This window comes from Suncus etruscus, chromosome 12, assembly GCF_024139225.1.
Source record: "Suncus etruscus isolate mSunEtr1 chromosome 12, mSunEtr1.pri.cur, whole genome shotgun sequence".
NCBI lineage: Eukaryota > Metazoa > Chordata > Mammalia > Eulipotyphla > Soricidae > Suncus > Suncus etruscus.
The window spans coordinates 12,524,294-12,548,726 of NC_064859.1; the positions used below are offsets into that span (position 1 = coordinate 12,524,294).

A 24,433-nucleotide genomic window follows, 5' to 3' on the forward strand; every position below is an offset into this window, starting at 1 on the left:
GGGTAAGAGGAGAGGTGCCCATCCTCCCATGGATGTCTCTCCAGGGCAGTTCTAGGGCCTACACAGGGGCCTGAATGATAGTATGACAACGATTAGGGTGCTTGCCTTGCACACGGACCCCCAGGGTCAGTCTCTGGCTCTGCAGAGTATCTCTCAAGCCCCACCAGGAGCAAGTAACCCCTGAGCACAGCCAGGAGAAGACCTGAACACCCCCGGGTGTGGCCCAAACACCCCCTTCCCCACCACCAAAGACAAGCAAAGATCCAGCCGATAAATAAATATTGGTTGGCTAGAAAATCAGTCCCAGCCAGGATCTGTGCAGACGCACTGGTGCCCACATTTGAGGCCAGTCTCCCCCTCCACTGGGCACTGTGGCCCCCACCTGGGGTCACACCTTCTCTGCTTCCCCTTAGAGGGCAGACACCCCTTCCCTGTGTGCCAGGCCCCAGGAGAACGCTGGCCTTGATAAGCAGCCTGGGAGCCCTGTGTCATAGAGGTGTCTACTGTCTCTCTCTTTTCCTGCACTGTCAGGGTCCCCCACTCCCCGGGCTGGGTGCCCCCCCCCCCCGCTGGTGCCTGGCAACCCCTGAGCTGAGACTGTCTCCACAGATCCCCAGCGCCCTGGAGCAGCTGCAGGAGGCACTGAAGCTGGGCGGGGACGATGTCCACGCGCTACACCTGCTGGGCCTGCTCTTCTCAGCCCAGAAGCACTACCAGCACGCGCTGGACGTAGTCGATATGGCCATCAGCCAGCACCCCGAGAGTTTCAGGTTGGTACCCAGCTTGCCCATGTCCATGTGTGGGGTGTGTGAGTGCATTGTGTAGGGCCAGAAAGATAGAATGGAGGTAAGGCATTTGCCTTGCATGCAGAAGGACAGTGGTTCGAATCCCGGCTTCCCATAGGGTCCCCTGAGCCTGCCAGGAGCGATTTCTAAGCGTAGAGCCAAGAGTAACCTCTTACGCTCTGCCGAGTGTGATCCAAAAACAAACGGTGGGCAATGTGCACATTTGTGGGTGTGTATGTTACCCTAGTGTCAGGAACAGGAAGTCACAAAGCATTATTTATGAGATGGGCCAAAGCAGTAGGACAGCAGGGAAGGCATTTGCCTCGCACATGGCCGACCTGGGTTTCCTCCTGGCACCCCGCACAGTCAGTCCCCAGAGCACACAGCCAACGTCAGCCCTGAGCACTGCCATAAGGAAGGGGCTAGGCCTGGAGAGAAGGGACTGAGCTTGGGGAACAGTGACCCCCACCATCTGTCTGCCCGTCCATCTGTGTGTAGCAATCCTCCTGCAATAGAGCTGCACCCCGAGGTGTGGCGCAAAAGTAAGCCAGAAAGACCAGGTGCCTGGGGTATAGTGTTTGACGAGCAAGTCTTTTTGCGAGTGAAACAAACCCCTGTGAAAATGCAGCCCTGAGTAGCTGAGTGGGCTCGACATAGGAGGAGTTTTGGAGTCCACTTAGTCCAAACCCCTGAAGTCGTGGAGCATGGGAAGGCATACCTGGACCCCCCCCCCCCAGCTTAGGGCTCTGAGCCCAGGAATGCAAATTCTATTGGGCCGCTGTGCCAGGGTGCAGGGGGCAAAGTGGACCGGATGGTCCTGTCCTGCCAGGCTCTGCTGGGGGTGCAGGGGTGGTGCCGACTGAGTCGTCCTGCCAGCTGACTGCTGGGAGCAAGCGCAGCCTGTCCCCGGCCTCTCCCCCTTGGGAGCAGCTGGAAGGCAGGCCCAGTGCCAAGGGAGGAGGGGACACTTGTCAGTGATCCCTGTCTGGTAACAGGCCTGGTGACATTTCCGGCTGATTCTTGGGTTTCCCGAGTTAAGACAGGTCAGCCAGGGTCACCCCTGTGGTCATCTCTCCTCCGCGCCCCCATTTCACAGTAAGTGCTGAGCAGTTGCCAAGTTTAGGATGGGGTTTCTGGCCCCTGAAACAGCAGAGCACACGTGAGGCCCCAAGTGCAGTCCCTAGGCACTGCCAGGTAGAGTCCTGCAGCCCCCAGAGTGGTCCCTAGTGAAAAATAGGGTGAAGATAAGAGTTGATGCCAGAGTTTCACACAGTGGCGAGGTGCTGCCTTGCACACAGCTGATGTGGGTTAGACCCCAGCACCCCAGAAGGTCCCCTCAAGCACAGCCAGGAGTGATTTTTGAGATTGCCAAAAAACAAAGACAGAATAAAACACAGAAATGCTGAGGCGGGAGTGGTGACGCAAGGGGTATGGCATCTGCCTTGCCTGTGCTAGCCTAGGACAGACCACGGCTCAATCCCCGGCGTCCCAAATGGTCCCACAGCCAGGAGCGGTTTCTGAGTGCATAGCCAGGAGTAACCCCTGAGTATTACCGGGTGTAGCCCAAAAACCAAAAACAAAACAGAAAACCAGAGAAATGCTGCCTGTCCCAATATGAGAGGCCCCTTCGCACACAGTCAGACTGCAGGACTGGGGAGGCCATTTCTCATACACACAAATCTCAGGACTGGGGGGAGATCCCTCTCTGTATACAGTCAGCTGCCCCCAGCCCTGAATTTGGGGATCAGAAACAACAACAAAGTGGGATCTCGGATCTCAGTGTCTATCCATGGGGGCTGCCTTCGTTCACCGATTTGGATTTTAACATTGGGATGTGACCCATCAAGCCCCTGGCCACTGCTAGGGGGAGCCTGGCAGCTGGAAGCATAGCTGCTGCCTGCAATCCTGTGGGCTTTCCACTAAGCCCAGGGACACAGGTGCTGCCCCTGGGGCCTGGTGGTTGGGCAGGAGGCCCAGCTGGCGGGGCCCCGGGCTGCTCTTAAGGCGCATGTTAAGTGAGACCCGGCTACGGAATGCTCACAGCCCTGTGCCAGCCCTTCAGCCCATCCCAGCATGAAGCAGTTGGGAGGCCGGCCAGGGAGTGGCAGGATGGGGGGGACAGTGCTGATAAGGGTCTGGTTTGAGGTAAGAGATTCCTACGGCTTGAGTCAGGGTGCTTGTGGAGCAGGTCTCCCTGGTAACCAAACAACATTCCTGGATTTTCCAATAACCCTCCTGGCCACCAGCCAGCCCCCTTGGAAAAGCCAGAGTGCTTGGACGCTGCTGGGTAGGCAGGCAGTCTTGTGCATCCTGGTCCCTTAGGATTTTTGCCCACTTTGCCCAGTCCCGGGGAGCTCCAAGTCCTGCGGGGCCCAGGAGCCAGGCGGCTGCTCCCTGGAGGATGCCCAGTGGGGCCCTCTGGACAAGCCAGAACTTGTGGCGGGTAAACACGGAGCTGCATCTCCCCCAGGAAATGGCTGTTTTGGAAACTGAGCAGATAACTAGATGTGAGCTGGGCCAGACCTCAGGCGGAACCAGTTCGACTCACTGGACAGGGGCCCCTCTGCAGCACCTGTTCCTTGGGGTCTGGCTGGCCTCCCTGCCTGGGTGCAGCTCCCCTTTCCCCAGAAGTCATCAGAGCTGGCTTGGGGTTCTCCTCTTGTTCACTCCTCCTTAGGAGGAACTTGGGGATCAAAAGGAGGTTTGACATGGCAGCTCTGTGGCTGGTTGGCTGGCCAGAGTGAGCAGTCAGTGCAGTCAGTTATCACTTTGCTGTGTTCCTCAAATATTTTGGGCGGCCACAGTGGGTAGGGGTTTCGCCTTGCAGGCAGCCAACCTAGGTTCTATCTCCAGCATCCCAGAGGGCCCCTGAGCACAGCCAGTTGTGCCCCCCAAACCAAAATCACCTCCTCTGTAGAGCGTTTCCTGTGTCTACTCTCAGCCTAGAGTGGACTTGCAGAAGTGTTTGTAGCCTCACTCAGCAGTGCTCAGGGGTTGCTCCTGGCTCTGCTCTCAGAGGTGGTTCCTAGCAGGGTTCAGGATGCCACATGCAGTGCCAAGGATCAAATCCAGCTCGACTGCATGAAAGGACGGTGCATTCACACATACCATGGTGCTGCTGAAGGAATTGCAGCCCGATAGCCTGTGAGGGTCAGTGACGAGAGAGCAGGCCGTAGCCAGGGCAGTTGTCAGCTGCGTACCTTGGCAGAGCAGATGGAGAAACTGAGTCATGGCATGAGGGACACGTCTGGGGACTTCTGTGGGTGGAGGTGGAGGGATGGAATCTCAGCTTGGGGACACACGCAGCCCGACTGACTGTCCTTCGCTTCCCAGCCTGATGTTCACCAAGGTCAAGCTGCAGCAGGTCCTGAAGGGCCCCGAGGAGGCGCTGGTCACCTGCCGGCAGATGCTGCGCCTATGGCAATCGCTTTACAACTTCTCCCAGCTCGGGTGAGTGCTGGGTTGTGTGTCTGTATGTATGTGGGTGTGTTTGAGGGCGATGGGGCCTGTTGGCATGTGCTGTGTGGACTCCCATGACCCTGGTCACCCTCACAGCCTGAGCCCTACTGTCCCCTCTTTGCTTTGTCTCCTCCTCCTGGCCCCATTGCCTCCCACCCCTCCCCGGCCCACAGCCCTCACAGGCCTGTCGCTGCCTTCCAGGGGCCTGGAGAAGGATGGCAGCATCGGTGAGACCGCCCCGGCCAAGAAGCAGAGTGGCCTGTACCTCACACTGCCCGATGCACATGACGCGGACTCTAGTAAGATGGCTCAGCCTGCTGCCCACACCCCTGCCTGTCCCATTCCCCACCTGTGCCCTCTGCCTGCCCCTGCCTGCTGCTGCTCACGGATATGGTCCAGGGCAGACCATCCCAGTAGGAAGGGGCACCTGCCGCCGAGACAGGGTTGATGCATGTGCAGATATGGGGGGAACCCATACAGCTCCAGGCTGACAGCCCTCAGCAGGGCATGGATGGGAGGGCCTGGCCTTACCTCCTCCCACCGTAGATGGCCCTCAATCCTGTTACCAGCTTCCCAACAGAGTTGGGGCCCCCTCACACTGCTGAAAACCTGGGGTGTGGGCCATGAAACCCTACCCCAGGGCCCTCTGACCCTGGGCTGGGCCACGAGTCCCCCCCCATACACACACACACACACACACACACACACACACACACACACACATGGCCGTCCCCACCGCCCTCTTGCTTCAGGCTCCCAGACACACACACATACACACACACACACACACAGACACACACATACACACACATACACACACACACACACACACACACACACACACACACACACACACACACACGGCCGTCCCCACCGCCCTCTTGCTTCAGGCTCCCAGCGGGCCTCGTCCATCGCAGCGTCCCGGCTGGAGGAGGCAATGTCGGAACTGACTGTGCCCAGCTCGGTGCTGAAGCAGGGCCCCATGCGCCTGTGGACCACACTGGAGCAGATCTGGCTGCAGGCTGGTGAGTATGCATGAGGAAGGGAGCTTAGGAGTGTGGGAGCTTGTGTGAGACACAGGGCTGGTGGGGAAGCACAGTGCCCTGGACCCAGAGTTTGCTTCCCGCTGCTTCTTCTCTCCAGGGCTCTGCCCTATGTTCTTGCTGCCTGGGGCTCCTGCAGCTGCAGACAAATGTGCAAGGATTGGGGCAAGGTGTGTCCTGCCTGGCTCAGATGCCAACACGGGCTCCGCTTGGCAGAGGGGTTGAAAGGCAGCAAGTGGATGGCACTGAGGCTTCTCTGGTGACGCACGCTTGGGGTGGTTCATCGTCATTGTCACTGTGGAGTATGAAGGTGGGAGTCGGAGCCTGGCTGGAGTGTGTGATCTCTTCTCCTCGCTACTGGCCTGGTCCTTCCAAGATTGACCATAGCTGTGTGCAGGGAGGAAGGATATACCCTTGGGGTCCAAACCTCGGGGTTTAGAGATGGTGGGGCAGGACAGCCAACCAGGTTTGATCCAAAGTATCTCTTATGGCCCCCCCGAGCCTGCCAGGATTGATTCCTGAGCACAGAGCTTGAGCATCTCTGGGTGTGCCCTCCCCCACGAAAAAGAGAAAGAGAAAGAAGAAAAATGTCAGATTGGGACAGGGAAGAGAGAATCGAGCAGATAGATTCAACAGTAGTACAAGCCAAGAAGGGGGACAATGCTTGGATTTGTGGAGCTCTGAAGACAAGCACCAGGCCCACCCTTGCACAAAGGGCCAAGGATTTGCCACCCAGACCTGCAGCCCATCCCCAAGGAGAGGCAGAAGAGTTTTTGCGAATTCCAGAGAGCTGGTTCCCTGTGATCCAAGGTCTCGGATTCCTCAGGGACACTCAGAACATCTTCACACTCTGCCTGGATTCTGAACCTAAGAACTGGACCAGGAACCACAGCTAGGTAGATGAGGAGGAAGCGTTTTCCTCCTGTGGCTATTGCTCTAGTAGCACATCGTGGGGCTCCTGAGGAGCTCGAGATGGGGGTGCATCAGGAGGAGAGAACTTGACAGCCCCTTAGAACTAGTCACTAAGACCCCCTTAAGCAAATATTCAAGGTCCCTTTCTGAGGCCAAATCTGGAACAGCTCTTGGCCAACCCCACTACGCTGATACCAAAGACCCAGGGCCTTGGGGGGTCACTCTCAGTGCTCACATGTCTGTAGCTTTGCATGTGCCCAGTTGGTACCCCTGTGTGCTGGCTATTAGTCCTACAGTGCCCAGATAGTACCCCTGCAGTGCCTGGCTGGCATCCTGTAGTGCCCCGCTGGCTCCCCACAATGAGATGTTTCTGAACTCTCAGAAAGCGCTCACACCTTGAAGGCTTGTGCTTTTACGGCCCTTCATGGCATCATTCATCTGACATGGGGATCTTGAGCCTATAGGGTGGGGATGATCTGAGGGACTTTGCAGGAGACACAGTGGCACAGAGGTGCAGACTGAGCAGTGGGGACCAGCCTTTCAGTTGCATCTTCTTTCAGGGCAGTGTTTGTGTTTTCTTCGTCTTTTTTCTGCTACTCTTCAGAGACCAGGTCTGGCCTTGGCGGGGATTCTGCTGGGTGGGAACCCAGGTTCCATCTCTGAGTCGGCTCCATTCTCTAGAGGGAACTGCGCTTCCCTGTGATCAGGGTTGAGGCTTCACTGTGAAGGAGAAGGGGCCGTATCCTCTTGATAAGAAAGTTTCCCAGACTCTCTGTCTCACTTTCTCTTGCTGGCTAATGGCCACAGCTCCGACCATGGCTTTGCCTCTGCTCATGTCCTCCTCAAAGCTCTCCCTCTGCCCCATCAAACATTCAGGGACCTGTCATTATAGAACATTGTGCAGTGGCAAGAGGATTCTAGAAAATTCTGGTCAACAGCTGCTACAGCCAGAAAGAAAAGAAGAAGGAAGGTTCTAGGGTTTTTGTCCTGATTTTAAGAGGATTCTAGGACAATCTGCATCCTCTGTGAACCTTCTGCATTCTGGGGCCCCATCTGGGCGTTTTTTTTTGGCTGAAAGCTGAGGTGATTTTCCCTCAGCCAGGAGACACACCCACTCCTGGTCTTTATTTTGTTTTGGGACCACACCTGGTGGCACTCAGGGGTTGTTCCTGGTACAGTGCTCAGAAATTGCTCCTGGCAGGCTCGGGAGACCACATGGGATGCCGGGAATTGAACCTGGGTCAGTCCTGGGCTGGCCACTTGCAAAGCAAATGTCCTACTGTTGTGCTATTACTCTGGGCTGGAGAGATAGCACAGAGGTAAGGAGTTTGCCTTGTATGCAGAAGGATGGTGGTTCGAATCCCGGCATCCCATATGGTCCCCCGAGCCTGCCGGGGTAATTTTTGAGCATAGAGCCAGGAGTAACCCTTGAGCGCTGCTGGTTGTGACTCAAAATCAAGGGAAAAAAAAAAGAATTATCCAGGGAGTCATCACCTCTGATTCCTTCCCAGCCTGTCTGCCTGCCCGTCCCTCCTCTCTGTGTCTGCCTGTCTGCCCATCTATTCATCCTGAGAGGTTGTCCTAGTAATCATGTCCTTTCAGGGCCTGTGTGTCATTTTTGCTCCCTCCAGGTTCTTTGCTGGAGCCGAACCTTTGCTTCTCCCTGCCCCTGAGCCTGGGTGGCATTGGGAGGTCCCAAGGAATACCCTGCCCTCCTGGGGGAAGGCCTGAGGACTGCGGGCTCTCCAGCTCCAGGTGGGGTGTGGGAGTGCCCCCTCCCCCCATGCTGGGTTAGGGAGAGTCGCAGGCTGGGGAACAGGACCCCAGAACCAAAGGCTGCTGGAGCCACTGAGCAGGGGGTCATGAAGGGGGAGATGGATGGTCCAGAGATGCCGGGCCAGTGAGGTCTGGTCAGCTGTCCACCAGCCAGGGCAGGGGCCTGGATGTGGACAGCTTGGGTCCCACAGACAAGCCAGGCAGAGCGACTGAAGTGCCCAGGGCTCCTGCTTCTGCCAGGAGCACCTTTTGGTAGCAGCCGCCCTCCAGACATCAAGGGAAGGCCCCCAAGGGGGTGTGGCCCCAGTCTGCTCCTCCTGCGGCCTGTGACCTCTCTGCTGGACGGTTTGGCCAGCCTGAGGAGGGGCCCATAATTTAAATTAGTTGACAAGAAGGCACCATGTGCACCCCAAGGGAGGGCCTAGAGGCAGCCTCTGGAGATGGGCAGGTTGTAAACAGCTTAATGAGGCCAGCCTAAGGCAGCCTTGGGCAAGGCTAGGGGTGGCAGAACTGGTGGCCCTGGGCCCTTGGTTTAGCTGTTGGCACTGAGGAAGAGACCCAAAGCTGGTTACTACCAACCTCCCAGCCCCCAGCACACCTCAGACACTACTTTTGCCTACCCTGGGAAGCTCCGACCTTAGGGCTACACAGCCCCCTTTCCCCTTTGCTGGTTCAAATTCCTCGCACCTCTGACCTGGGCTAGATGCTGCCTCCAGAAAGACTCCCCTAAGTACCTCCACCATGCAGAAGTTGGCACTTGGCACAGTGGGTGACATGACTGCCTCACCCTCTGACCTCCCCTCCGTCTTCTCAGGACAAGGACTTCGTAGCAGCCGCAGGCGGGAATCCAACTTCAGGCTACCCTGGTGACCCAAGATGCCACACGCACACACAGTCCCTCATATGCATTCTTTCACACACATGCACACAACACATGCTATGTTTATCATACTCAGACGTGTATCCCTGCTCATGCACACATACTCTCAGCTTTGCTCGTCTGCTCCGGTGTTTCCAGCCCAAGTTGCTCTCTCTTCACCTCTGTGTGGATGCCATGCTGACCCCTGGTTTTATGGGTCAGTGGACACCCTTCATGCTTGGGCTCCCCTGTGCCCACCATTCATCTCCGAGACACAATAGAAGCTCAGACATCTTCCTGCTGCTCTGGAGCCCCGTCAGTCCATTTCCCTGTACCCCCCACTCCATGGGAAGGAGTAGGCCCTGCTGTGCTGCCCGCTGGACACCAACTAAGACAGGGTGGCAGAGTCGTCTGTGGCTGTGCTGACCCTGTGGGTCACCCTGATGGGAGAGATGCCAGCTCCCACAGAGGGCTACAGTACCATGCTGGTATAGGCACTGCTTCTGCCTGCCATGGAGGATGTCTGCCCTCTCTGGTGGCCTTGCCTTGGGAAGACTCAGGCAGTGGCGGATGTCTGGTAGCTGCGGAGATCAAGCCTTAGATTGGCCCTTCTTAGTGGGAGCTCCCCTCGGCCTCACCTGCCAGCCTGGGGTGCCTGGACATAGCTGGCTGGTGGGAGGAAGGAATAAGCATCTCCAGAGTGAGAGCACAGTGGAGAGGATGCTTACCTTGCACACAGTTGACCCGGGTTTGATTCCCGGAATCCCATAGGGTTCTGTGAGTCCAGCAAGAGTAACCCCCTGAGTGCCACTGGGTGTGGCCCCAAAACAAAACAAAAACTTGTCTCCAGATGTGTCCAGCACCCAGCCCCTCTATACCAGAAGTGAATGTGGTTGTGGATGGCTCTGCACTCCTCAGGGTGCCCATTCTGTCTCACCTCATCCCCGCAGATCTTCCTTGTGCCTCGTACTTGGCCTCACTCCATCCCGTGATGGAGCTAGACCAAGGGGCGACAGAGGGTCCCCTCTTTGCTCTTGCCCCAGCACAGGGTTGGTGCCAATGCCCCAGAGAACCCTGCACCCCACAGCACAGCACCCCACTTTCCAGCAACCCGCTGCCCTGTCGCCTCACCCTTGCCACCCTCTTACCACAGCCGAACTATTCCTGGAGCAGCAGCACCCCAAGGAAGCGGGATTCTGCACGCAGGAGGCTGCCAGTCTGTTCCCCACCTCACACTCGGTACTGTACATGCGGGGCCGCCTGGCCGAGGCCAAGGGCAACCTGGAAGAGGCCGAGCAGCTGTACAAGGAGGCACTCACGGTGAACCCCGACAGTGTGCACATCATGTGCAGCCTGGTGAGTGGCCCATGCTCCAGTCCTTTCACCCCCCCATTCCCACTGGCAGGATGCCACAGCCCTCCAGTGAGGCTTGTCTGAATGGGCAGAGGGTCACCAGAGGTGACTGAAACCAGGGGCCTCTTGGCTGGAACTATGGCATGCCCAGAGGGGCTGGAGGCAGGTACCCCATCATGGCACTTCATGGTACCACTCCATGGGGTTCTCGGTGGCACTTGAAGGTTACCATCTGAGAATTCCCTGACCAGGACAGTAGGGTGCAGGGATGTACTGGCATCTCTCACCCTGCACCCCAAAAGGATCTATATAGCCTCAGATGGCTGCAGGACACCCCAACCACCACCAAGATGAGTCTGATTTGTACTGTTTCTAGGGGAAAGGCAACTACTCGGACTAGACTAGCCTAAGGACTGTCCTGGAGAAAAAGTGTGGCCTGGAGGGCTTGGGAAGCCAGGGTGGCCATGTTGAGAAGGTCCTTTCTGGGCCAGAGAGGTAGGGTGTTTGCCTTGCTGATCCCCGATCCTGAACAGACAGTGGTTCAAATCCTGGCATCCCATATGGTCCCATGCCTGCCAGGAGCGATTTCTGAGCACAGAGCCAGGAATAACTCCTGAGCAGCGCTGGGTGTGACCCAAAAACAAACAAAAAAAGAAAGAAGGTCCTTTTCAACCCCAAGGGTTCTCTGGTTCTTGCTTGGTTTCTTGAAGGGTTCCTAACAGAGATCTCAAGGGGGCATGCCCAGTGTCAGGAGAAACCCAAAGGGACGCCTTGTCCTAGCCCCCAGGAGATGTGGCTACAGCCTCCTCCCTCCCCTGCTCAGACCTCAGCTTCTCTAAAATTGCCTCACCCAAGTCAGTCCAGAATCTAGTCCTGGCCATGGGCCCTATCTATCCTGAAGCCTGAGGCCTCGTGTGCTGCTGTTTTGTCCGTGAGCCCTGCAGAATCCAATCATGAGGACAATTTGGGAATTGAGATCACACCATTCTCCACTTATGCGTATTATTGTCAGGAACTATCTTCCTGACATCGAAGCTGTTTCCAAGGGTGGGTTTCCATGGTAACCCCGGCTCCCTTGATATGCTTCCGAGATTCTCCCTCTGGCTGCATTGATATGCTTGGAGCCAGCCAGTGCCAGGCCTGCTCTCTGCAAAGCCACTGGCAAGCAGAGGACCCGTGAACCCCAAGTGGGCCGCCCAACCCAGCTCCCCCGCTCTGTTCCTGTCGGCAGCCCACATGCGCCTAAAAATCAGATTCCAAGACCGGGGAAGCTTTTCCCAAAGACACCATATGTGGGCATGGATATCAACCATGGCTCACTGGCCCCCACATCTTCTCTGTACCACTCCTGCCTCTGATTCTGCCCCCAGCCCTTGGCACTCCCCCCTCACATGCCCTTTTGTCAGTCAGTAAGAACTTCGTGTCCCCGTTGCCCTTTTCTCTGGAGGGGCACATGAGGGTCTCTAGTCAAAGATGTGAGAAGGTGTGAGAAAGCCTCTCTGCCTGCCAGTGGCAGACATTGCTAATCTCTCTCAACATTCTCCATCAGACACAGAGTGTCCAGTGTGCAGGGAGGGGGCGGGGGACTGGGCAGACCGGTTACACCCAGCTTGACATGGACCAAGGGGAATAGTCCAAAAACAGGAGAGAACTGAATTTGTGCCTTTGTGAATCTACCTTTCTTGGGTGCTGCCCAATTTTTTTTTTTTTTTTTTTTGCCACACTCGGCAGTACTTAGGGGTTACTCCTGGCTCTATGGTCAGAAATCACTCCTGGCAGGCTCAGGGGACCATGTAGAATGCCGGGATTCAAACCACAGTCCTTCTGTATGAAATCCAAATACCTTACCTCCATGCTATCTCGCTGGCCCCTGCCCAATTTTTTCTAATCATGCAGGGAAGAGCCCAAGGAGCCCTAGATAGATTGGGGAGTCCAAAGTAGAGTGGGGAGTTTGGATATAGTGGCAACACCACATATTTGAGGGCCCAGATAAAGATGGGAGTCCCACGAAGAGTGGGGGGAACCCCTTGAGTCCACCTGCCCCTGGCGGAACCCTGCTTTTTCTTGCTAGGCTGTGGGGTGGGGTTGGTGGAACACAACCTAGCTCACTTCAGGAGACCCCAGAAGACCCCACATATGTGGACAGGTGTGGTTGTGCCTGGGGAGGGGTTCTGTGAGGCCAAGCCCCCTAACTTCTCACTCTCCCCTGCTCACTGGTCTCACCCTGGCATCCCATCTTCCCTTGCCCCGGATTGCTCTACATCCAGTCCCAAGCCCCTTCTTCTCCCCATGCTCTGTCATCTGCTATTCCAATGTGGCTGCACCCTCTTTGTTCCCTAGAATCAACTGCTTGCTCCTTCCTGGGGGGTCACAGGCACAGCTATGGGGGACAGCCGGACACCCACCCCTCACCCTCATGGCAACTATCACACAAAAACTGCATGGGATCTAGCATTTGGTCTCAGGTCCAAGTCTGAACTGGGTCTCACCAGGCTTCTGCCTCTTGCCCCCCCCGGGTCTCGAGACTGTAGGGGCCAAATGCTAGGCCCAGGGTCCTTGACTTCAACCCCTCCAGCCATGACCCAGCCCTGTGCTTTCAATTCAAGGCAGGAGCTGGCGCTGTGGGGGTTTAGGCTGGGCTCTGAGCTGGCAGCTGAGCCCTGCCCCTACCTTGGTTTTCGAAGGGTTTATGCTTAGATCTTGGGGGCTGCTTGGGGTGTGGCCCATCAGGGACCCCGACCAGCGGGTAAAGCTGGGGACCACGTCAGTAATTCGCAGTTCTCGAAGAGGAATCCGGCCTGAAATAGAAGAGACTCGAGACGAAGGGTTCCGATCAGGAGTCCATTTAATAAAGGGAAAAATAGACCTTTTATAGACAATGCAAAACAAAGAAAGTAGGGGTGAGGCGCAATAGGAATGGCTGTAACTTTCCACGGGAACATCTTGATTTTCCAAGGTTAATAAGATTATCATCAGTCAAGAGATCCATATTATCTTTGAGCAACAAAATACAAAATCTAATCTCAGCTTAGGCCTTTTGACCCCTGTCTTTACAAGGACATCTTGGAGCCTAGTGACTCCCTAGCTCTAGGCTATTTCTATTTCTTTGGTCCAAGGGCAAAAAGGCCACATCTACTTGCATGCAGCTTGTCACTTAATTAAGCACTTTGGCTCAGACTTTCAGAGACTCCATTTTGATTAGTGAGAGGGCTTTTTAATTATTCCAAACAGTCCCCAACAAATTCCCCCTTTTTTATTAATTCAAAGATGGGTGGAAACCCTGTCTTAGGCTGTCTGGTGGGCCCCCAGTGTCAGAACCCCAAAAGTAGCGGCTCGGGGAGCACGCAAGAAGGTTCTTGCATCAGTGCATGTAGGCTGGAGTGCCCTACCCCTAAGAACCTGCACAAAGTTAAAGAATGAGGTGTGTTCCTGAATACTGGCACCAGGCTAATCCTGTCAAAGGCATTTCCACAGCCGTGTGAGGAAGGATTTCTTACGCTTAGCGAGCCGTTCCAGTTCCTCAAAATCCAGTTATTCAGGGGCGCTATCCTCGCCCTCAGCAGTATCAGCAACGGGGGGGGGGGGGGGGGCTCATGAGGCTGGAGCTGCTGGTAGTGAATGCCCACAGATTTTTTGGTAGCCTCGTCAATCTGGGTTTTTATAAAGCCAGTTAGGCGGCGAAATGCCCATGGACCAAAAGAAATGAGCAGCATGAACCCAATGAATGGGCCGAGCAGCGTGGGTAGAAGGGTGGATAACCAGGGAGATGTGGAGAACCAATTTTTATACCAGCTTTCCTCCCTGTCCAAGGTTTTCTTGGTTTCAGCTAGACTTTCTTCAACGTTTTTTATGCTGTCCTTGACAAGGCCTAACTTATCTTTAAAAAAGCGGGCGGTGGCGCTCGAGGTAAGGTGCCTGCCTTACCTGCGCTAGCCTAGGAGACGGACCGCGGTTCGATCCCCCGGCGTCCCATATGGTCCCCCAAGCCAGGAGCGACTTCTGAGCGCATAGCCAGGAGTAACCCCTGAGCGTCACCGGGTATGGCCCAAAAACCAAAAAAAAAAAAAAAAAAAAAAAAAAAAGCAACATTCTTCTCTCTTTTTTTTTTAAGAGGTAATAAGGCAATTTTTGGCCTAACAGTTAATTTAGGCATTAAAACAACCAAAACACAGTAGTTCTAGGACTAAAGAAACAAATGTAAAACAATGGGGGGAGATAAACCAGTGAAACAGGCAAAAAACGTTAAATTGGGGGCAATCATGAACTGAAAGGAGGAATCAACGACAAGAATTTGATTACAATTTTCAATAAGGGAAATAGGGAGAAGCATATTGGGTACCAAAAGGCAAAGTTCAAGTCCCACCACCTGTCCCAAGGTGATGCCGACGTGAGGCTGGGGGCTGCAGCGCAGAGCAAAGGGGTCAGAGACAGGCAGAGGATCGCCAAAGCAGAAGGGTGGTTGAGATGAATAGCAGATCTAGCACTGTTGGTAGGCGGGGTCGGTGATGGTGGAGGCGTTGACCATCTGTTTCAAAATTAAGCCTTGGTGCGACGGAGGTTGTTGGTGGCAGTGGTGGGCATCAAGGGCAACCAGGCAGAGTATCAAATTCAGCATTGTCCTTAGGCAGAGTCAGTCAGAAACAGGTCAGGCAGGAATGACGGGCTAGCAGGAGGGGTGACAGGCTTTTCTGAAGTGGATGAAGACAGGACTGCGGGAGGCTGCAGGAGGTCTATAAGGAAACAGCTTGGCAGGAGGCAAATGGTTACTTGGGGGCCCTTTTTTACAATAAAATATTCCATAAATTTAATTCTTTATATAAAAAATAGGAATTTACTTAGTCTTCTGGCCTGGGTTTACAGGCAGAAGACACTAGCAATTTACATTACACAAATTATTTTAGAATACCACGGGAATGTTATCTGACCTCTGTCAGACTTCAGCATAAAAAAAAATTTATAATTAACAATTGCCAATTTTTCAAAAAACTTTTAAAGTGAACCTAAATGATTTTTCTTAAACTTCTTAATTATTATCTAAAAGCTAGATGCTATTCGCTAGCCACAAATCCATATTCTTTAGGCCTTAACTTACACATAGCAGGAAAGCTGGGTGATTGCAAAGTCCAGAAATTCTCCAGGGAAAAGTTATCCCCGATGGCCATTGAAAAATCTGGGGTTTACCATCCCCTACACTTTCTGCCATGCTGTCAGGACAAAGCTAGCTTAACACATGATTTTTAGCAGGATGTCACAGTTTGTTAGATAACCAGACTGAGCCAGGTTAAAAAAAAATTAATTGAAATTTTAAAAATGGATAAGGCTTTAAAAATTGTATTTGTCATGAAATGTAGAAATAACAAATAAACAGACAAAACAAAACAGCACTAAACACAACATTATGGCCACTTTCATTCATCACAACACACACATGAACAGACAAAAGGATTCATCCAAAACTTGCATTAGAAAAATTGACAGCCTGGTGGTGGCGCTAGAGGTAAGGTGCCTGCCTTGCCTGCGCTAGCCTAGGATGGACCGCGGTTCGATCCCCCAAGTCTAAATCTATAAGGCTTTCTGTTTTGGGAGGGGTGCTGCTGGCCCGAGATTGACTGCGGGAAGCTATTTCTACAACGGCTTCAGCCTTCTCAACAATGTCCTTGTTAACGGGGCTTTCCCTAAAAGAGTCTAATTCTGCTCCCGTAATAATTTTTCCAAGAATAGTCCAATAGAACTGCATAACCTTTCTATCTTTCTCTTTACCATATTTGGTATAGTATTGCAAAATCTCATCACCAATTTGTTTCCAAGTACTGGTAACTATTCGGGGTCTAGTGACTACAAACCATGGGCAAATATCATGGACACATATAAAAAACTTAATTAAGTCCTTTTTCTTCACCTTAACGTTTCTTTCACCCAGCTCTTTCTTGAGATCTTTAATAAAAACCTCTTCTTTAGATAAAGTAGCCCCCATTTTCCCAGGGCGATAGTCCCCAATTTCTGGGGCGATTGAACGGCGATGTTAGTGATCACTTAGTCTAACCTTCCTGCACCCTGCCCTTAATAGGGGCTTACCGGTGACTTGTGGACAGGCTCCTGGGACTCGCGCCTTTGCCGTTCGGCCGGGTGTTCCGTTCTTCGAGCCCCACGTTGGGTGCCACTTGTGGCCCACCAGGGACCCCGACCAGCGGGTAAAGCTGGGGACCACATCAGTAATTCGCAGTGCTCGAAGAGGAATCCGGCCTGAAATAGAAGAGGGACTGGGAAATAAAGAGACTCGAGACAAAGGGTTCCGATCAGGAGTCCATTTAATAAAGGGAAAAATAGACCTTATATAGACAATGCAAAATAAAGAGAGTAGGGGCGAGGCGCAATAGGAATGGCTGTAACTTTCCAAGGGAACATCTTGATTTTCCAAGGTTAATAAGATTATCATCAGTCAAGAGATCCACATTATCTTTGAGCAACAAAATACAAAATCTAATCTCAGCTTAGGCCTTTTGACCCATCTTTACAAGGACATCTTGGAGCCTAGTGACTCCCTAGCTCTAGGCTATTTCTATTTCTTTGGGTCCAAGGGCAAAAAGGCCACATCTACTTGCATGCAGCTTGTCACTTAAGCACTTTGGCTCAGACTTTCAGAGACTCCATTTTGATTAGTGAGAGGGCTTTTTAATTATTCCAAACAGCCCCCAACATTGGGGGTCATTTGTCTCTCTGGCCTCTGTATGACCACAGTGTTGTGGGGTGATCCCGCCCTCCCTTGGGCGATGGGCAGGATGAGAACCTGAACTCTTCTGTGATCATGTCTGGGTGCGAGGCCCAACACCCTTGTGATTCAGTGTTGGCAGAACCTGTTCTGTGTGCGCTGGGCTTTTGGTTGCTCCATGAGCAGTTCTAATCCTCCTGCTTCGGACACCCCCTGGTTTATGAAGGAACACAGGGAAGCCCAGAGCCCAGCACAGAGCCAGATCAGAGCCAGAACTTAGTTCAGCTTCCCAGCAGAGTTCGAGAAGGGAAGCAAGGCCGCATTCAAGATCAGGTCTTGAGTGCGACTTTCACACTGGTCCCATGGTCAGACTGTCTGCTGGTCTGTTTGTCCTATCTATCCATCTGCTGGTCTGCTAATTTGTCCATCCACTGGCTGCTGGAGAGGTGGCCCTTGCCCGTCTCCACACCTACATTCGGTGCCCTGGATCCCAGTTCCTTCCCAGGACATCCCCTCCCACGGGAGCTGGGGCCCAGGGCAGGCCCCAGCGCCACTAAGGGAGGCCCATGACTCCACCAACCTCCAGCTATTCCCAAGAAGCTGGTGAGAAGCTCTGCTAGAATCCCAGGAATGTGCCTGGAGCAGCAAGAAAATTCCCAGAATAACCACTAGAAATACTAGCGGAAGGGGTGGGCTGCCCCCCCCCAGGCGTGCATGACTCCACCTCCTGGCCAGCCTCTCTGGGGAACTGTATCAAAGGTGGGAGGAGTGATGGGGGAGCAAATGAGAAGCAAAGATGGAAAGTTCTGGAATTTCTTCCTGTGAGATTTCCTCCTTCTCAGGCTTGGGTGTCTTGAAGCAGTCATTTTGTACACTTTGGTTTGTTTATAGATCTTTGGGGGGGGTGGCCACACCCAGAAGTGCTCTAGGCTTCTGGTTCTGTTCTCAGGGAGCACTCCTGAGCTGGCTTGGGGACCATATGGAATGCCAGGGATCAAACTTGGGTTGCCATTTGAAAGGTCCTTTCCTTCTGTGCTATGTATCCAGCCCCCTGATGTGCATGCTTTGATGAGGAGTGAGAAGTGCCCTGAGATCTAGGAAGGGCAGGAAGAATGAAACCAACTTGGGGAGGCTATAGCCCTCCGGGCCCTACCCCAAACTCCTGAGCTGCCCCATCCATCATATTCCCCTCCAGTGCAGTGCATGGGAAAAGCTTATTGAATCCACATGCAGTGCCTAGGGGAGGGTTTGGGCACCTCTCTCAGGCAGGGCTCGGGGAGTACTTAGGGTGGATCCTCATGTCCCTCAGTACCACCTCACCCCCATCAGCTGGGCCTCTCCTCATGGAGATCTGTTTATCAATGGATTCTCCTGGTGCTATCAGAACCCGGGCCCAGCTCATCACAGCAGCACTTGTTGGGTCTGTGCCTCAGTTTATAGGGAGGAGACAGCAGGGCTCCTGGGTTCCACAATTGGCTGCGAGGGACCCCCGGGGACTCCACTTTGCAGGACTCTGAGCGCTCAACACCTGGCTCTCCAGCCTCCCATGTCTGATGTCTGGTGACCTGTCATCATTCCTAGTGCCCCCTTCTTGTGCCCTTTCTAGTGCCACTGGCCTCATGCCCTGCCGGCCCAACTGGGCCATGTCCTCCCGTCTTGGTGCTCAAGTCAGCGATGCACCATATGGACTGGAGTTGCTTCTGTGCTGCCCTGGGACCTAGGGCACAGCCCAGATCTCAGCGCCAAGACAGCTGGGAACGACACATGCGCACTTAGGGCACGCACACAGCAGCGCCCCTCCCCCCACTGGGGAGAGGCCCAGAAACGGAGCTGTGTCCCTTCCCCAGCTATCTCCATGACAACACAGGTCTCTGCTCTGGGGTGTGTGAAAAGGAGGGAAGTATGATTTGGCCATAATGAGTTGGGGGGACACAGAGATGCTGTTGGGGTCCATCTCATACCTGTGAGGGTCTGGGATATAGATTAGTAGAATGGTGCCAGGCAGCCTTTGTGGGCCTGGAGGATGGAAGGGCCTGACATCCCTGCTCCGTGTGTTCTTCAATGTGGGTGGAAGAGGGCGTGGAGAAGATGGAGGTTCTCTTCAACCCACTTCCAGCACTCCTCTCTCTTTCACTGGCAAGAAACAGCCTGCCTTCCCCCCCTGCCTATCCCCTAGTACTGTCCTCTCACCCTGCCCAGCTCAGATTCCCACTGACCATACATCTGCTTTGCTCCCAGGGCCTGATTTTGAACCGCCGGGGCCACCGGAACCTGGCCCAGAAGGTGTTGCGGGATGCTGTGGAGAGACAGAGCACATGCCATGAAGCGTGGCAGGGCCTGGGCGAAGTGCTGCAGGCCCAGGGCCAGAGCGAGGCGGCCGTGGATTGCTTCCTCACTGCACTGGAGCTGGAGGCCAGCAGTCCCGTGGTGCCTTTCTCCATCATCCCCAGGGAGCTCTGATTGCCCTTCTCCATCATCCCAGGGAGCTTGGACTGCTCTTCTCCATCATCCTGGGGAACATGGACGCTGCCCTTCTCCATCATCCCAGGGAACACAGGCTCTGCCCTTCTCCTTCATACTGGGGAGCGGAGTGCTACCCTTCTTCATTATCCCAGGGAACTCTGATGCTTCCCCTGGTTGGCAGAGAGTCTGGGGGAAAATATATCTCTAGGGTACATGCTGCAGATTGTGGCCCTGGTTCTTACTTCCTGCCTACCCACCACTCAGGAAATTCTTTCAAGAACTCAGAGACCAGATTTGCACCGGGAGGCACCTCCGCAAAGCCATGCAGTGGGGTCCACCACTGAGACACCCAAATGAGGCTCTCCCCCCACCCCCTACTTTTCCACAGCTCAGGTCTCAAAACCTCAACTTCCAATTCCCCGATATGGGCCTCCTGAGCTGGACAGCCCTGATTCTTTTTCATTATCCCCAGAGATGGTAACTTTGAGCTGCGGGCACCCATCACAGGTTCCTCCCTGCTGGAGGGCTCTGCAGGCAGCTGGGCAGAGCTGAGCTCATGTTGTACTCCTGTGCCCTTAGCAGGTCCCTTTGCCTACCAGACAGCCCAGTTCCACCCCTCCTGTCATGTGTCTCTGAGGCCCCAGAACCCCAAACTTCAAGTCTAATTGCCCACACCATTTCAAGCTGCTCCTCAGGCCTGAGAGGAGCTCCCTATGAGGAGCTTGGGACACAAGTGCAACTGCTCACCATCCTTTACTAGAACATTTCTCAAGCCATGGGCAGGGACTCACCCACCCACAGCCACGTCAGGCTTCTGGGGTGGCCCCACCTCCAGTCTGGCCCTTGGAGGTCCTCTGCCCAGGGCAGACAGGTACTATGGTTGGAGACTAAAGATGGGGGCATATACCTGTCCCCCTTGGTTCCAGAGGGCCCTTACTTGTGCTCCTGGGTTCTTGAATAGAGGCCAGACTTTCCTCTGCACTGTGGGGTTGCTTTGCAGTGTCCCTGGCTCTGCTGTCCCCCTTCCCAGGAAGAGTGGTAGTTGGGGACCCCAGGAGCAGTGGATGGGCAGTTCATGGAGTTTTGGAATACCTACCCTTCTCAGTGAGAGGTCTTCTCCCCATCTGTGTGTATAAAGATATAGATAGATAGATAGATAGATAGATAGATAGATAGATATAAACGGATATATTAATGAGACTTCTATTTTTTCCCTTGAAACTCTTACTAGAAAAAAAAAGATAATAAAGAAAGAAAAATTCACAAATGCTGTTGGTTTTCCTGGAGGTGTCTAAGAGGTGGCCAGTCTAGGTTGAATAAAGAGACCCTAAAGGACATAGACTAGTCTGGTTGTCATTTACTGGGGATGGATTGCCCTGGACTGAATAGGAGAGGCAGGGAGCCCCCTCCCCCCCCAGGGAAGACCAGACTGAAGTGAGGAGAGGTGGGAGGCAGCCCAGCCTAGTCTCCATCTGTGCCCTGCTGGTACTGGGAACAGTGGGCTGAGGCCAGGGTGGGTCTCCCCAAGTGAGGGATAGAGGTTAAGGTCCAGCCTCACCCCTTCTGTTCATGGCGCCAGTGAGTCCTTCAGGGCCTGGTATTATCCCAGCACCTCATGGTCCTGACAATGGCCTTCAGGAATACTGCAGAGCACCCCAAACCTAGAGTAGCCTATGAACCCTGCTGTGTAGACCCCACTCCAACTCTCAAATGTGTAGACATTATCCCTAATGCATCCATATCCGACTTGTTCCCAAATGAGTGTCCTGGAGCTAGTGGTCTGCATTCCTGGCATGAGGACCTGGTTTGGTCCCTGGGCACAGAGCCAAGATTCTGGCCTGCCATATGGCCTCATGGCCACCTCCCACCTCTGCCCACCAGCCCTTGGGCACCCTCTCCCATTTAGATGAAATAAGTGTGTCAAGAATAGTTTTTCAGGGCCAGAGAGGTAGCATGGAGGTAAGGCGTTTGCTCTGCATGCAGAAGGTCAGTGGTTCGAATCCCGGCATCCCATATGGTTCCCCAAGCCTGCCAGAAGCGATTTCTGAGTGTAGAGTCAGGAGGAACTCCTGAACGCTGCCGGATGTGACCCAAAAAATAAATAAATAAATAAATAATAGATTTTTGTCTGTATCGGGCTGCCCCAGCAGGGCTCAGGGGCACTCTGGGCCTTCTCAGCCTCCAAGGATGGGGTTCGGTGGAATGGAAATAGTGTGGGGATGGAAATAGTCTGCTGCTCGCAAGTGTCCTCCTCACCCAAGTGGCCAGTTGATGCAGAATGTCTCAAGGGTGCAGGCACCCAGTCAAAGGCATATGCCCTAGAAGTAGAACTTAGCCGGTCTGAGCAGAGCTGCCAGGACCCCTTCCCAGGCCCCATTCTGGGGGGCTCTGGGTTTTGCCTGAAGCCTTGGATTCTCTGCCTTGCATCCTTGGGGACTCTGCTCTGTGGCCACTGTCCTACGACCTCTGCACTCACTGGCTCTGTGGAGGGAACCTCAGTCAGAAACAAGCTGAAGGGGGCAGGGTCCTGCCCCACTCCCGCCTATTGTGCAGGACAAGAGAACAGAGATGTGGTCACTCGGAAGCCCTCCCCCGAGGACACAGCCCATACTATTCACTATTTCTCAGCAAGTATGCATGAATTTCAGCCACGCCTTCTAGCACCAAATGCTCTTTGTCACCTGAGTACTCCCCCTGAGTCCTGGTAGCCCCAAACAAGTATGGGGGGGGGCCGGCACCCAGCTAAGTCAGCCCAGAAGGGGCCAGGCACCGGCAACTACAGAGTTCAACTACAGGGTTGGCTGTGGGCTTGGTCTGAGGGTTGATATGCAGCTAGAAGATTGGCCACAGATTGCTGCCCACCTGCCCATGCCCTAAGCGCCTTCAAGTGAGTTTGCAGCTTCAGGAAGCTCTGGCGGGGGTGGGGGGTGGTGGTGGTGGAGTGCCAGGGGCCCATGGGCTCACAGCCAAGGTGGGGGCAGGAATGCAGAGCCAGGAGTAAACCCAGAGCATCGCCGGGTGTGATCCAAAAACCAAAAACCAAAAACAACAACAACAACAACAACAACAAACAAAACCCAAAAACACTGGGACACAGTAAGCTCAGGGCCAAGACATCTTTATTAGAGACCAACGGTGTTGTTGAAGAAGAGGCTGTGTTCTCGGCCCATCCTAGCTATGGTCCGAGGCTGTTTGGGGAACTGTTTTGAAGATGTGTAAGCACCTGGGCCTGGTGTTTTCTGGAACCAAGACAGACGGGATATGAAGAGAGGTGCTTGGTTGGGACAAAGGGCTCATCAGTGCCTGTAGAGGGGCTGCCTCACACAGGCCCTCCTGGGTGATAGCACTCTTCCTGTTCTGGGCTCCCAGAGGTTGCAGGGAAAAGGGGGTAAATAGGGCAGGGGGTCTCTCAGCTGCACCTCAGGGAACAAAGTCCCCAAAGGGCATAGCCCTGGGCAGCTATTGTCCTGGTGCTTGCACTCCACTGCATGGCTTACATCCCACGAAGACCCAACTACCTATTTAGCCCTTGCTCCCGTCCACCCAACAGAACCTGGGGTCAGAGCTGTGACCCCAGTGGGCCCATTTCTCATGGGCAGAAGTTGTGTTCTGTCTGTCTATTTCAAGAAAGGCTCTGCCGGGCGGTGGCGCTGGAGGTAAGGTGCCTGCCTTGCCTGCGCTAGCCTAGGACGGACCGTGGTTCGATCCCCCGGTGTCCCATATGGTCCCCCAAGAAGCCAGGAGCAACTTCTGAGCGCATAGCCAGGAGTAACCCCTGAGCGTCACAGGGTGTGGCCCAAAAAAAACAAAAAACAAAAAACAAAAAAAAAACATTCACAACACTAGTCTTTTGGGGCCGGGCGGTGGCGCTAAAGGTAAGGTGCCTGCCTTGCCTGCGCTAGCCTTGGACGGACCACAGTTCGATCCCCCGGTGTCCCATATGGTTCCCCAAGCCAGGAGCAACTTCTGAGCACATAGCCAGGAGTAACCCCTGAGCATTACCGGGTGTGGCCCAAAAACCAAAAAAAAAAAAAAAAAGAAAGAAAGGCTCACCAGGACCCAGGGCAAACACGGAGGAAGACAGAAAGAAGAAAGGAAGAAAATGTCTCTCAGGGGGCCAGAACAATAGCACAGCATTTGCACATGCCTTGCATGCAGGCAACACAGGGCATATCTAGGTTTGATTCCCAGCATCCCATATGGTCCCCTGAGCCTGTCAGGAATGATTTCTGAGTGCAGAGCCAGGAGTAACCCCTGAGCGCCTCTGGGTGTGACCCAAAAACCAAAAACCAAAAAAAAAAAAAAAAAAAGAAAAGAAAAGAAAATGTCTCTCAGGCTCAAAAGGATACAAAGTTCACTGCTCACACCTAAGCCATGCAATTCCTTCTTTTTCAAAATTTTTTCTCGTATTCTCTCTCTCTCTCTCTCTCTCTCTCTCTCTCTCTCTCACACACACACACACACACACACACACACACACACACACACACACACACACACACACACACCCCTCTGTGGTGCTCAGGGCTCACTCCTGGGTCTCTACCCTGTACTCAGGAGTCACTCCTTGCAGTGCTCAGGAAATCATATGCTGGAGATGGAACCTGGGTTACTTTATGCGGTATTATCTCTCCAGCCTCAGGAGTGCCGATGCCCTAAGGGTCCCCTTTGTTCTAGTTGCCATGTGTCACTCTTTTACCCTCAGAAGCCACACACAAGAGAACACACAGCTTGGAATGGTGGAAGTACCACGCGCACCTGGTCTTGGCCACAACAGGTGTCTGCCCACACATGGCTAGGATTGGACACCAGTGCCAGTTATTCCCAGCACTGACCAAGCTCAACTGGGCCCCTAATTCAGTCTGGTTTCAGGCCTGAAGTCCCCCTGAGCTTTACACTCTGCTATCTTCTTTTTTTTTTTTTTTTTTTTTTTTGTGGTTTTGGGGTCACACCCAGCAGTGCTCAGAAGGTCATTGGTTCGAATCCCGGCATCCCATATTCTCCCCCAAGCCTGCCAGGAGCAATTTCTGAGCATGGAGCACTGCCGGGTGTGACCCCCCCCCCAAAAAATACA

The 24,433-nt window shown here is 53.9% G+C and overlaps 2 protein-coding genes across 2 annotated transcripts in view; one reads left to right on the forward strand and one right to left on the reverse strand.

The window, feature by feature from the left end:
• Positions 1–19,382, forward strand: part of TTC7A (tetratricopeptide repeat domain 7A) — a 63,066-nt gene extending 43,684 nt beyond the window's left edge. Inside the window, exons 15-20 of the mRNA XM_049784342.1 lie at positions 610–770; positions 4,119–4,235; positions 4,446–4,543; positions 5,135–5,269; positions 9,988–10,190; positions 19,135–19,382. Of these exons, the coding sequence (XP_049640299.1) occupies positions 610–770; positions 4,119–4,235; positions 4,446–4,543; positions 5,135–5,269; positions 9,988–10,190; positions 19,135–19,356 (936 nt within the window). The 3' untranslated portion in view covers positions 19,357–19,382. The remainder of the gene's footprint in view (positions 1–609; positions 771–4,118; positions 4,236–4,445; positions 4,544–5,134; positions 5,270–9,987; positions 10,191–19,134) is intronic.
• Positions 19,383–20,146: 764 nt separating this feature from the next.
• STPG4 (sperm-tail PG-rich repeat containing 4) overlaps positions 20,147–24,433 on the reverse strand; it is a 46,191-nt gene continuing 41,904 nt past the window's right edge. The window contains exons 9-11 of the mRNA XM_049785034.1: positions 22,494–22,598; positions 21,836–21,901; positions 20,147–20,233 (exon numbers count right to left, since the gene is read on the reverse strand). Of these exons, the coding sequence (XP_049640991.1) occupies positions 20,147–20,233; positions 21,836–21,901; positions 22,494–22,598 (258 nt within the window). The remainder of the gene's footprint in view (positions 20,234–21,835; positions 21,902–22,493; positions 22,599–24,433) is intronic.